Here is a 14985-nt window from a genome sequence, read left to right as displayed (position 1 = left end):
CTATATATATAACTATCACTCTGTCTATATATCCATCTGTTTATTTATCTATTTTTTACTCTAACTAACTAATTCTATTTCTATCTATATTTACTATGTCTATTGTCTATCTGTCTATGCCTCTCTATGTCTATAATTTTGTCCATCTGTCTATCTATTGTTTACCCATCTATCCCTCTCTATATATAACTATCACTCTGTCTATCTATCTATCTAACTATCTATCTATCTATGTACCTGACTAATCCCAGACCAATATCAGCTCCATTGATTCCTGCTTCTCCTTTCTAAAACAATAAGGTATCTTACAATTTTACTAATTTCATTTAAAATCCTGAATTGGATTCAAATGAGAAGCAAAATAATTATGTACATATTTCGAAGAATTAGAGTAAATTTGTCTGCTGTTCACGTCCACATTCTGAATATTTTCAAGCATAACTGTTACAAAGTTATATTGATCATATAACTCTATTTTAATAATATCAGTATGCCTCAGAGATTTAAAAGGATAAGACAATGGCCGATAAATTTAAATACATTACCGGTAGATTACAATCAGTGGTTGAAATGTTTGTAAACACAACTTGTACACCAAAAATTAAATGCATTGAAAGACCCTAAAGTTTTTAAGCCAACAAAAAAGAAAACTTTGTGGACTATTGTGATAAACAGCCCAATGTCCCCTCCCTCCTATGCCTACTTATGTTGACATAATAGTAACAGCAAAAAAGTTTGACTAGGTAAGTTAGAGAGAGAAAGACGTGATGATTAAAATTCAATGTGATGGATTTTATAACCAAAAGAGTTCGGTCCTTAAAAAAAAGGATTACAACATCTATTAAAAGAAAAGCTCAAACAATTTACCAGAATATTAGAGGAAGAAAAGGAGCTTTTACTCAAACCTATTTCTACGAAAAATATCTCAACGTTACTGGCCATCTAGTAGTTATTAAATATCTAGGAAAAACTTTTTCGAAAATAAATACCTAAATAATTTTTAAGGATTGGGAATAGTTTTGATAACAAAATTGTGAAATTTTGTGTCAAGTTTTGTTGTAAAGTTTTGTCAACTTAGTTTGTGTATGTGTGTGTGTGTGTGTGTGTGTGTGTGTGTGTATGTGTATGTGTAGGGATCTAAAGAGATAAGACAATAGCAGAAAAATTATTATGCATCACTGTAATGATGCTACACAAAATTTCCTTCACTAAATTACAATTATTGAAGCAACCAATCAAAATTCAATAAAGGTCCTCAAAGTTGTTAGGCTAACGACTAAGAATACGTTTTTATAAAACTTTGGGGACTACTGTAGTAAAATGCCAAATGTCCCCTCCATCACTGGTGTGTGTGTGTTTGTTTCAAACCTGTCATACTTTTATTTAAACAATAATTCAGAGGGAAAGAAAGTGAAAAATTAACGTAGACAATTATGTCTAATGATGACAATATCCACAAAAGCGAAGCTCTAAAATTGGAAGAAAGGACAAACGAATAATAACTATTAGAGTGTTTTATAACTTAATAAGCAGAAAATTAATTTGTAAGTCTAAACAAATTGTCTTACTGTCTATCTACTTTTGATTGAACCGAAAGTTCGTTAATCGATGGACCAATATTACTCTCCTTTACAGGGAATCTTCTCATAGATTTTGGAAAGGTATTCTACTTGTGGCTATGTATAATTTGTACATATAATATGTATAATTTCGGAAACCGCTGGATCGATTAGTTTATTATTTACAATAGAGGTTTTAGTCTAGGCAAGATATTTGAAAAAGTTATTTACTTTTTTATTTATCTTTGTAAACAAATAAAACAATTTATAAGTGTTCAAGGACATTATCTATCTATACATTTTTATATAAATTTTTATAAACAAGTTTTCAAGTACAAAAAAACATTGGGAACCAAAAAAAATACCCTTAAAATTTTAATGACCCCTTTCGGGTATAGTCCCTTTCGTGGCAATTCGTCGTATTTTCAAAATGCGTTTTGATTGTTTATTTTAGATTAGGTTAGGTTATATTGGGTTAGGTGATTGCCTCGTAGGGTTATGCAATTGGCCCAGCAGGGTTAGAGAGCCCCCCGCATTGACTAGAAAAGCTACTGTGAAAATACGAAGAAACGCCCCTTAAGGGGCTTTGCCATGAAAGGTACTATACCCCTCCTTTCATTTGTTTGCGTCAAGACTTTGTGGAGTATTATAAAATTTGTATTGGAGGGTACAAAATAACGGTTTTCAAACTTTTCCAGTGCAACTATCCTGAACTATGGTATGCTCATTCATTGTCCGACTTGAGCACCCTATGTTTTAGAGCCATAAGGAAAAAGGATAAGAGGATGAATACTCACCCCCTTTTCATGGTAAAATACTACTTCCCCATCCCTAAATTTGTAAAGAAAATTTAGCAGACAAAAATCAAAAGCCGCCCAGGGCTTTTTGTATGTCAATAATAAATAATAATGTGAATAAAAAGAAAAGCGATATTTAGCAAACAGCCATGGGCGGTCAGAATCAGCTGAATGTTCATTATGAAAAAAATTTCCCTCTTTTTAGAAATAGAAGGATTCATCTTTCATGCACAAATTTTTTTAAATAAAAATAAAATTTTATGTAATTTTCAATTACAACATTAAAACAACAAGGATGACAACATCCATAAGTAGCGAAGCACAAAAAATCGTTGATGGGAATACGTACAAGTAGATTTAAAAGGTTTTTACTAAAATCAAGAATAGATTTATTGGATAAAATAAACATGAAATCTTGTTTTATTTTGTATGATGACAATGGTCAAAGTAAATTATGTTAAAGATGTTCATAACAATGAGAAAAATCATTTTGATACTGATATCCCAAAAAAGTTTGAAAATTGGATAAAAATAAACAAAGATATGGGGAAATATGTAAAACATATAAAATAGCCAAAAACCTGATAAAAGGCAGTCTGGCCGCCATGGTTGTTTTCTTAAAACGACAAAAAATTAATTTTTAAATTCTTAACTTAAAAAATTTAGAAAATCAGACCTGAAGATACACTGAAGATATGGAGAAAAGTGTTAAATATATAAAAATAGCCTAAAACCTGCCAAAAAGGCAGTCTGGCCATCATGGTTATTTTCTTTAAAAGACGGGAAATTTAATTTTGATATCTATAACTGAAAAAAATTTGAAAATCGGACTATAAACACTGAAGATATGGAGAAAAATGTTAAGAATATAAAAAAAACAGCCTAAAACCTGCTAAAAGGCAGTCTGGTCGTCATGGTTGTTTTCTTTAAAAGACGGGAATTAAATTTTGATATCTATAACTGAAAAATTTTTGAAAATTGGACCATAAACACTGAAGATATGGAGGAAAATGTGAAAAATATAAAAATAGCCTAAAACCTGCTAAAATGGCAGTCTGGCCTTCATGGTTGTTTCTTTAAACGACGGGAAATTTAATTTTGATGTCTGTAACTGAAAAAAATTTTGAAATTCGGACCATAAACACTGAAGATATGGAGAAAAATGTGAAAAATATAAAAATAGCCTAAAACCTGCTAAAAATCGGTCCGACCGCCAATGATGTTTTATAGTCAATTGTGCTCCTTAATGATGGGAATGTTGTCAAAAAATTTCAGAATTCTATCTTTTATAGGAGCTGAGTAAATCCCATTTCCCCCATAGCGTTACGGACTGACGGACTGACGGACTGACGGACTGACTGACTGACGGACGGACAAAGTGAATTATAGAGTAGCTTCGCTACTAAAAATATCTAATCTAATAGTCTTGCCCTAAATATGGAAATAGTAAAAAGTAAAAAAAAAAAATTTTTTTTAATTTTTAATCCTCCCAATTGAAAAGTAGTGGAATGACAATAAAATTTAGCGCGACAACAGCGCTGAGTAGGCCTCTAGGCCCACTGCCTATTTTCGTCTTCTAGTTACTTCGATTCCTCTCTTTTATTAGTAGCGAAGCTACTCTATAATTCACTTTGTCCGTCCGTCAGTCCGTCAGTCAGTACGTCAGTCAGTCCGTCAGTCCGTAACGCTATGGGGGAAATGGGATTTACTCAGGTCCTATAAAAGATAGAATGCTGAAATTTTTTGACAACATTCCCATCATTAAGGAGCACAATTGACTATAAAACATCATTGGCGTTCGGACCGATTTTTAGCAGGTTTTAGGCTATTTTTATATTTTTCACATTTTTCTCCATATCTTCAGTGTTTATGGTCCGATTTTCAAATTTTTTTCAGTTACAGATATTAAAATTAAATTTCCCGTCGTTTAAAGGAACAGCCATGAAGGCCAGACTGCCTTTTTAGCAGGTTTTAGGCTGTTTTTTTATATATTTAACATTTTTCTCCATATCTTCAGTGTTTATGGTCCGATTTTCAAAATTTTTTCAGTTATAGATATCAAAATTAAATTTCCCGTCTTTTAAACAAAATAACCATAACGGCCAGACTGCCTTTTTAGCAGGTTTTAGGCTATTTTTATATATTTAACACTTTTTTCCATATCTTCAGTGTATATGGTCCGATTTTCCAATTTTTTTAAGTTAAGGATTTAAAAATAAATTTTTTTGTGGTTTTAATAAAACAACCATGACGGCCAGACTGCCTTTTATCAGGTTTTTGGCTATTTTTTTATGTTTTACATATTTCCCCATATCTTTGTATATTTTGATGCAATTTTCAAACTTTTATGGGATATCTGTATCAAAATAATTTTTCTCATTGTTATGAGCATCTTTAATATAATTTACTTTGACCATCGTCATCATGCAAAATAAAACAAGGTTTCATGTTTATTTTATCCAATAAATCTATTCTTGATTTTAGTAAAAATCTTCAAAATCTACGTATTCCAATTGACGATTTTTTGTGCTTCGCTACTTATGGATGTTGTCATCCTTGTTTTTTCTCTATGTTTAGAGCCAACGAAAAATATAACAGGGTTTAAAAACTTTGGGTACCAATTAAATTTACAATTTTCCCTTGTTCCTAGATAATCTTATTAATATAAAGTAGTAAGGTTTTTGTCTGTAGCTTAAGATTGAGTTCTCCATTATAGGGAAGCTTCACATTGGTCCCGGGATGGTTTTAGACTATTTATATTTTAGATTTAACTCTTGTTATGGTTTTAGGCTATTTGTCTACGCCTCACATACAAAGCCACTACATGCTAGGAGCGCATCATCTATTATGATAATAAAGTGTAACATAGTTACCTCTTCAAAAGCTTCAAACATATGGTAGAGTACGACAGCTACTCCGTCGTTGAGTAAGGATTCTCCAAACACAATTATGTTCAACACTTCATCTACCTACAATGATTATAAAGTAATAACAAGGATGCCAACATCTATAAGTAGCGAAGCACAAAAATAAGGCTATACGGATGCATATAAAATTTCTAAGGAAAAAATGACTTAATTTCATCCAATAAGCAGCCGTAGAAGCAATGTTTATGAAGGTGGTTAAAGTTTGGAATAACAAAAAAAACAGCCGTCTAGATTGAATAACAACTGAGAAAATCACATTTCCCCCTGGCGTTACGGACTGACAAAGTCAATTTTAGAGAAGCTTTGAGTTGATGATAATTGGGTTTTTTAAATTTATAAAAACAAAAAGCTTTTTCTATATCTATTTATATCTATATAGCTTTGTATCTTGTATCTATTTTGCCCTCTATACAACCATCTATTTCTAGCCTTCTATACAACCATCTATCTATGTAGCACTTCTAAATATTCTATGTACATGTATCTATTCTAACCAAATATCAGTCTATTTAGTTATCTATTCACCTATCTGTATGTCCATCTATCTATCTATCCATCTTTCTATTTATTTATCTATCTATCCATTTATCTATTTATTAAAAAGTTTGTACCTGAATCTCCTCAAAAACCGCCAGAACCGCAACAGGATCTACAGCTGCTATCAAGGAACCAAAAAGTAGAACTTCCAGATATTCCAACTTTGCCAACTCTTCCCCGAATAACTTGCTGCTGGACAGACCGTACAGACTAAATCCTAAAGAAACAAGGATGACAGTATCCATATAAGCATTGGTCCACAGCTCATCCAAACACTCTGTATAATTAGACAAGTGAAAATTAGATTACATTAGGTAATGTTGATAGATAGATAGATACAAATTAATCTTTCTGAAGCGAATATACATACTATCAGTGCATGTTGACCACTGCACTGATAGTCTGAAACCCCCTTATTGCTTTTAAAAAATCTAAAAAAGGGGGGGGGGTATATGTCCAACCCCCTAAAAAATAAAAATTTAAATGAAAAACTATCCCCCGTATTTAAAACATAAGGGACATATTAGTAAGAGAGAGAGATTTATAATAACGTTTTCTTATTTGTTGACTTAACTACTTTGGGGATTGGATTTTGATAGGTTGGTTTATTAAGATGGATGTTCAATCGTTTCAACCACTAATTTATTCTAACAAACGGGTAATTTTGTGGGTAATTTAGGGATGTACATCAATTTATTGGCCGTTGTCTTATCTCTCTAGAACCCTGCATATTAAGACACTTTATATATAAAACCAAATGTTCTCACCTATGGTGAACATATTAAATATTGTTCCAATAACAGCCATAAGTAGAATTGTCCCTAGCTGGTCGAAAAACAGTCGGTTTGGCATGAAGTAACCAGCCTAAATATAAGTAAAGTTGTGTCTTTAATTCTGATAGGGGGAGGTAGGTTGTGCTAAAATTCCGTAAATATGTGAGTTTTAAGAACTTAAAATAGAAGTAAAACTCTAAAATTTTGAATGACAGTTGCTTTAATGGGGTATAAAGTGGATATGTACTATATTAAAGCAACTGCCACTAAAAATTTTGAGTTCTACTTCTATTTTTAATTCTTAAAACTCACACATTTACGGAATTTTAGCACAACCTACCTCTCCCTCAATCATACTATGAAATAAAGATTTTATTACAATAGCAAAACTGACATTTACCCTTTGTTTCAATGACATCATTAAAAATCCAATTAAAACATTTGACAAGGGTCATTTTCAAAGTTTTTACTTATTTTGGGGGGAAGGGGTACTTCTTTCAAGGTGCGATTTCTCTTGGGTGGGTGGAAGTACCCTTTCCAAAAATAGTTTCAAAAACCTTCCCTGGACCCTTGACTAGCACCAACTTAAAGGAGAACCATATCGGTTAAGTGATTGGTAAGATCCTTTACAAAAAAAACGCATAGATTCTGGGGTAGTTTAAAGCTATTTAATATTTTATTTAAGGCTTGTAATGATTTTAGGCTATACTTAACTTAACTTAAGTACAAAAGGTTCTAATGTTGATCCTAAAAACAATTTATTTTCACGTTTTTATCTTATAAATCTTACCTCCATAATGATTGGGGGAAGGAGGAACAGAAAAAATATATCTATAAAACAAATTACAAAAATATGAATACATTTTTTCATGTGTAGCTACTTCAGAAGTGTTATTTGGTGTGTCAGTAGACAGCGAAGCACCAAAAAAAAACATTGAAACGAACAAAATAAGTGAAGGTACTAAAACAAAGAAAAGAAAAAGAGAGAATATGCAAAACTCAAAGAAAAGCATGAAACTAGTAAAAATAAGGTTTATGTCTTTGAAGCATGATCGACAGACAGACGGACAAAAAGATGTATAGATTAAATGAGCATTTGATTGATCACTGAAATTTAACACCTTTAACCCCCCCCCCCACCCCAACCAATCAAAAAAATAAAAGATGATGTGGGCAAACAATAAGTAAATATATAATTTGTTTCCTGGAGTTAGGGTGATGACGGTCATATTAACAAGGAAGAAGAATATACCAAGGAGAAGACCAATGAGGATCATAATGCTGGATTCTGGCAGCTTGTTGGCGAAAGGAATTTTGTTGTAGCCTAAATATATTTTTTTATAGAAAAAGAAAAAGTTTTGATGTATAAAAGGGCCTAAAAACAAAGGTTAATTAGTTAAGTAATGAAGGAAGGAAAGGGAAAACTTTAGAGGCCTCTATGGCAATTCAAGAAGGGGGAGGGAGTTAGACCCTACACTTTTGATTTTAGTTTTAAGAAGGAACATTTTTAAAATATTTTTTTACCTGGGCGCTTTCTTTCCGATGAGGGTGGAGATACCCTCCCCCAAAATAGTTCAAAATCTGACTTGGTCTTTATCGTAAAAGAGGTCCTTTAAAGCATTAAAGCATTTTTGTAGACATTACATAGAGCTTGGGTCTATCTTGTAAGTGCCTTTAGATTGGAAGGACTGTGAGAGTAGCTTCATATAAAATTTAACCTAATTTAGCAAAGAAAGTGATGAGCATCCATGAGAAGACAGCATAGGGAATCTCCACTCGTTCCCATTCCAAATGAAACACCTTAAATAAGATAACAAGGATGACAACATCCATAAGTAGCAAGTCATAAAGCAGTAGCTGGACAAAGCGTCTCAAAAATCAGCCATATGCTGTCACAAAAATGAGGAATTATCCATCTTTTTTAGGGGTTTTCTTTCCCACTTCTCCCTCCTTTTTATGACGTCACATGGCTGATTTTTATGACATTTTGTCCAGCTACCATAAAACAATCAAAAATGGATATAATGAGCATATGTTCAAATTAATGCGATAAATCAGCTGTTTGCGTAACCTTTAAATATTTGAATTCATAGTTCTTTGGAGCATGACTCACAGACTGACGAACAAAGTAAATTTTATACATATTTCTATTCTCATTGGTACAGAAAATTTGGATCTACTGCAGTTCACGGTAAAATATTGCTGGTAACGAATATTGCCAAAAATCTATGAATTTTAAAGGCTGCTAGCTGCCAAACGGCTGAACGTGCAGATCATACCCGCACACCATTTTAAGCAGTATAAAAAGGCCTACAAATAATCTGGAATAGCCAAGATCCAATGATGCACAGGGAAAGCTTCACTGAAGAAAAAACGCGTAAATTAGGCCTTTTTCGCGCATTTCTCTGCACTGCGAGATAAGTATGCATTATTGATTTATGGCTATTCCAGATTATTTGTAGGCCTTCTTATGCCGCTTAAAACAGTGTGCTGGCATGATCTGGACGTTCAGCAGTTTGGCAGCTAGCAGCCTTTAAAATTCATAGATTTTTGGCAATATTCGTTACCAGCAATATTTTACCGTGAACTGCAGTAGATCCGAAAATTTTTACTATAAATGTAAGCTGTCTATCTTATATAAAATCTAAGAAAATCACATTTCTCTGTGGCATTTAAAGTTTAAAATATGTCTGTCAATGTTATGTCAATTAAAGATTTACCTGAAAATTTTCATGCTCCTTCTCCCCATGTTCAGAAGAGTTTTTAAGAATCTAAAAAAAAACATAAATCTTAGTGTTTATGTTCAGTGAGAGGCTGTTTATTACACCATTCCACAAAGTTTTTTTAATTATGTTTTCTTTTTCGTTGGCTCAACAACTTTTGGGACTTTCATCAATTTATCGGTCATTGTATTATCCATTTAGATTCCTGGTTATTGTTTTTTATGATATTATTTATTATTTTAAACAAATGATCAAATTAACATTGGCTTTAATGCGTTTTTATTTCTTAAAACATAAAACATGCTTAAAATAATCAATTTTATTAAAACTTTAAGAACCAGAGCTGGATCTTTAAATCATTTTAGTGGTGAGCCAGATCGGGATGAGCCCAATTTCAGCTAATCACAGCGCTACATTTCATAAAATGCTGTGCTCTCATTGGTGGAAAGTTGGCTCACCCCGATCTGGCTCACCACTAAAATGATTTAAAGATCCAGCTCAGTAAATTCTTTGACTATGGACTTTCAGGGATATAACTATGGATAATTATTTGTTCCCCCAGAACAAAATAACCCCTTCTCTAGATTAGGATTAATAATTGAAAAGTCTAAACACTGCACTGTTTGTTTCAAAGAACCAATCCAGCACCCAATCTTTTAAAACCAACTTATGAAAAATTGTGTTTTTTTTAAACTTTGGGTATTAGGGTCCTAGGACAAACGCAGAAGTGGACACTTAATCTAACCTAACCTATTTTAAGCCATATTTTAGGTTTTTCTTAATGCCTTACCCCTGCGGGGGGCTTATTTGTATATTAATATCTTAACCTAACCTAACCTGTATAGAAATACTTAATTAAATTAATATTTTAACACGCCTGCGTTTGTCCACTCCGATGTTTGGGACTCCTGCGTTTGTCCTGGAACCGAGTGGACACTTAACCTAACCTAACCTATTTTAAGCCATATTTTAGGTTTTTTTATGCCTAACCCCTGCGGGGGGCTTATTTGTATAAAAATATCTTAACCTAACCTAACCTGTATAGAAATACTTAATTAAATTAATATTTTAACACGCCTGCGTTTGTCCACTCCGATGTTTTTTAAACTTTGGGTATTAGGGTCCTAGGACAAACGCAGAAGTGGACACTTAATCTAACCTAACCTATTTTAAGCCATATTTTAGGTTTTTTTTAATGCTTAACCCCTGCGGAGGGCTTATTTGTATATTAATATCTTAACCTAACCTAACCTGTATAGAAATACTTAATTAAATTAATATTTTAACACGCCTGCGTTTGTCCACTCCGATGTTTGGGACTCCTGCGTTTGTCCTGGAACCGAGTGGACACTTAACCTAACCTAACCTATTTTAAGCCATATTTTAGGTTTGTTTAATGCCTAACCCCTGCGGGGGGCTTATTTGTATGTTAATATCCTAACCTAACCTAACCTGTATAGAAATACTTAATTAAATTAATATTTTAACACTCCTGCGTTTGTTCACTCCAACGTTTGGGACTTCTGCGTTTGTTCTGGAACCGGTATTGGTATGCATGGTTTACATCCAATGTCCACTCCCTTCCTTGATAAAACTATTTTCTGCATTGAAAAAAGGTGTAAATCATTCATGAATATATCCTATGTGCCATGTAAAATATGTTCTAGCCATATAACAAATGAACAATCTTTGGCAGGGAGGTGGTCATTGGGTTGTTTATTACACTAGTCCCCAAACTTTTAGAAAAACGTTTTCTTGTTCGTTGGCTTGAAAACTTTGGTGACTTTTATTAAATTTGATTGGTTGTTTTATTAAGTTGTGTGTAAGTTTTAAGAAAACTGGCCATAATACGATACGATACATGATTTTTCAGTATGGCTCAGAACCGATTTTAATCCAGCGGATATTAATGGGTTTCAAAGCCATTATACAGGAAATAAACATCACATTATAAAATTATCTATTATTGCTATAGTGTCATTGTTGCCAGGGATCTAAAGGGATAAGAAAATATGGAAGATAATGAAATCACCAACGGTAATACACAAAATTACCCCTTCTGAAAATTAAAATTAGTGGTTGAAATGTTTGAACACTCAAGTTAATGATCCAACCAAGCAAACTCACTAAAGTCCCCAAAGTTGATAAGCAAACAAATAAAAAAATATTTTCATAAAACTTTGGGGACTCTCTTTGTGTATTTTGCTAACATACATAGAACGTATTACAGAAGTGCCTGAACACCCTTCTTGAAACCTTATTGTGTATTCTATCTTTGTAAAGCTGTCACGAAAAGTTAGATGTGAACAGAATTTATCTATCTATCAGAGAGAGAGGGGACAATGTGCTGTTTAATATACAAGTCCCCAAAGTTTTATAATAATATTTTCTTGCTCATTGGCTTTACAACTTTGGAGACTTTAGTGAATTTTGATTGGTTATTAAATTAAGTTGAGTGTTCAAACATTTCCACCGCTAACCCTAATCATTACCTTATTTTTTTACATCCCTGTCTATCTATAAATATTTTTAGTCTAAGTACATATGTATAAAGGAAGTCGAATTTTGTTTTTTTTTAGAGTATAATTTTGCATAAAAGTAACAAAGTCAAATATACTAATTTTAGGTATAAAAGTAATTTAGATGTTTTAGTGTGATGATTCTAAACTTTTGGGGCATCAAAAATATCCTTAAACAAGGAAGAGAACATCAATAAAAGCAAAGCTCTGAAACGGTAGAACGAACAAACATCAACACTTGTAGAGTGTCAGAACTGAAAAGGCAGAATATGAATTTACGATTAGCGCATTACTCTAAAACTGTTACCAGAAAGTCTGTACGTCCAATTAAAATGGGCTGATTTTTTGACAACATATTTTCGAATGATGTAATTATCCTATCCATCTGATTTTTAAAACAATGAATCCTAGAACAACAAGGTAAATTATTCTAAGCAAAGCTTCTTTGTAATCAAGACCTAAAAATATGTGTCAAAAAATATATCCTTAAATCAGTTTCCTTTATTAGTGAAATTTTGCAACAATTTTTTTAAGACTTTCAAATATTAATACTCTGCTCATTACGTTTTTACAAAACAAGTGCCAATGTTCATTTGCCCTACAGTCTAATATAGGAGCTTCGCTTAGTGTGTATTGTTATCCTTTTGTATATCATAATTGGGTGCATATATTATATTTTCCTTTGTCTTATTCCTTAAGATCCCTGGATAAATGGGTATTATCTTGTCACGGCATAATAACAAGTCCTAAGGTCAGGGTCAAATTACCTATTAGGGATATAAAGGGATAGGACAATTGCCGATGAATTGATGTAAATCTCCAATGATGACACACAAAATAACCCCTTCTTAAGTATAAATTAGTGGTTGAAACGTATGAACACGTATAAAGCTTAATAAATAACAAATCAAAATTCAGTAAAAGTCCCCAAAGGTGTTGGACCAACGAATAAGAAAATGTAATTGTAAAACTTTGGGGACTGGTGTAATAAACTGCCCATTGTCCCCTCCCTCTCTGGCATTACCTACAGCTGTAGTATCCTATTGTAGTAAGCAGTAAGGTTTTATTGTTTGATATTCAAAATCTCGTCAACCGCTATACTGATTAAGTTCATTATTTTAGGGGAGCATCTCAAAGGACATTGTGTGGTAAAAATTTTTTTTTAAATTTAAATCTTTGAGTGGTTTTAGGCTATTTTATTCCTACCCTAGAGACTAAAGGCACAGCTAAAATCCATAAAAAAAAAAAAATTTATATCAGTCACTATAATATGATAGACAAAGTTGCGATTGATATGCACATTTATTGCGAAAGCTCTCATTTTAAAAAATTAATATAGTCAACATCTCTAAAAAAAATTTCGAACCACTTTTGTATACTTCTTTTTTGTGCCGTCGTAGTCTTATGAACATAGCGTTTGTGAATTTATCTAGCTGTGCAAATAACGCAGTAATGCATTGCAGACCAACATACCGACACTCTCAGCTTGTAGAGTAGCTCTACTTTTTACAAAATCTCACCAGGTCCATTTTTAGTGCGCTTGGCAAAAAATGAAAAACCTGACTAAAATAAATAATTATGTAATGATAATGATAAGAAAAATAAAAGATAAGTTCTAGGTGAATCTTCATTATAAGAAAAACGGATATTGAAAACTGTAGTTATATACTTGTTGGGTTTAGAAATAAATCATTGAAAAAAAAATTAAAGAGGAAAGAAAGAGACACCAGCTGAAATTGTTTATAAGCTGTCATACTGGCCTACCATTGGTCAATTAAAATGTATACTGGCCTGCTATTGTTAATTTAGTCTGTGTATTGGCCTACCATTGGTCCCTTGTATTGTATGCCGTCATTTTTTATAGGCTCTTTAAAAAGCTTCGCAACAGCTGTATGAACTTGCACCAGATCGCATTGGCCCTGTCCCTTTTTTTGTAACAGGTCATGGGTATGTCAGCTGATAGTAGATACAGTGGAAATTTCTGGTAATTTGTATCCTTTTTAATGTGAACCGGTCAATTGTAAGACTTCACAGCTTTAAGAGAGCAAAGGAAGAGTGTTGAATTTTCTAATTGAATTATAATTTCTAAAATTGTACTCTTTAAATTCAAAATACGTAATAGTCCAATAAACACAGATATGTCCATGAATAAAGCGAAATTGCAAATCAATTATCAACTAAATTATCATATGAGCTATAATTCTTTCTCTGTCTTTTTCCATTTGAATTCGTTTGTACATTGTTATTATCATGTTTATTTTAAAAATTTTAAAAAAATATCTATTGTTATTATAAGACTGACAATAACGTAGAAGCACAAAGTGACACAAAAAATCAGCCATGTGACGTCAAAAAAATAAGGGATTATCTCTTTTTTAGGGGTTTTCTTTCCCACTTCTCATCTCATTTCTATCATTTTTATGACGTCACATGGATGATTTTTAGTCACTTTGTCCTTTTACACAATAATCTGAAAAAAACCTAAATAATTAACAGACAATTTAAAAAAACTGATCAAAAACAATTGAAATTATTTTAGTTATACGTCTACTACTAGATGGCACTTAAAGAAAAGAAAGTTTTCAATTCAGTTTTAAAAAACAAGTTTAGTGAACTACGTTTTTTGTCTGCTAACCAAAGGGTCAATGCTATTTGGGGCAATATCTGAAATATTAATTTATTGTAAAAACTAACCTTTCCAAAAGAAAAAGATGAACAAAATAGTTATAATAGCTAATGTGAAACTTCCATCAAGATTATGATCAGAAAGTCAGACATACAATCATCATGTAACTTATAGAGAGGCTCAGCATATGAAGATTACAACTTAATAATCCCTAAGTATTAAAATTTAAGTATTTTTTTATCTTGTCATTTAAAGTTTTAAAAAGATAAACTCACTAGTAAAATGTAGGTTTTTAAGCCAAAAAGAGGAATACTCTGGAAATTCGACCTGTTATCATTTATTTATATCTAAATAGAGAGCCCCACGTCTTTATTTAAATCATAAGTGCATAGCCTAATTTTTTTCATATTTTTATATTTTAAACCTAATAAAACCCTCTATTTTTCAAAAATCTAACATCATTTCAACAAGTTTTATTCATTTATTTTATATTTATATTTAAGTTCTTTTAAATCCACAATAAT

At 32.1% G+C, this 14985-nt stretch overlaps 1 protein-coding gene across 1 annotated transcript in view; it reads right to left on the bottom strand.

Annotated features, from left to right (window-relative positions):
* Nucleotides 1–13434, bottom strand: part of LOC145326940 (sodium/hydrogen exchanger 3-like) — a 28759-nt gene extending 15325 nt beyond the window's left edge. The window contains exons 1-9 of the mRNA XM_080170389.1: nucleotides 13356–13434; nucleotides 9314–9364; nucleotides 8312–8393; nucleotides 7800–7917; nucleotides 7384–7426; nucleotides 6588–6684; nucleotides 5895–6037; nucleotides 5230–5325; nucleotides 238–287 (exon numbers count right to left, since the gene is read on the bottom strand). Coding sequence (XP_080026515.1) covers nucleotides 238–287; nucleotides 5230–5325; nucleotides 5895–6037; nucleotides 6588–6684; nucleotides 7384–7426; nucleotides 7800–7917; nucleotides 8312–8393; nucleotides 9314–9364; nucleotides 13356–13364 — 689 coding nt within the window. The 5' untranslated portion in view covers nucleotides 13365–13434. The remainder of the gene's footprint in view (nucleotides 1–237; nucleotides 288–5229; nucleotides 5326–5894; nucleotides 6038–6587; nucleotides 6685–7383; nucleotides 7427–7799; nucleotides 7918–8311; nucleotides 8394–9313; nucleotides 9365–13355) is intronic.
* Between the last annotated feature and the right edge of the window lie 1551 nt (nucleotides 13435–14985).

The sequence above is a fragment of the Acartia tonsa genome, chromosome 8 (assembly GCF_053477335.1).
Source record: "Acartia tonsa isolate MP-2025a chromosome 8, ASM5347733v1, whole genome shotgun sequence".
NCBI lineage: Eukaryota > Metazoa > Arthropoda > Copepoda > Calanoida > Acartiidae > Acartia > Acartia tonsa.
The sequence above is the reverse complement of the archived record's forward strand: the minus strand, read 5'-3'. Positions and strand labels throughout refer to the sequence as shown.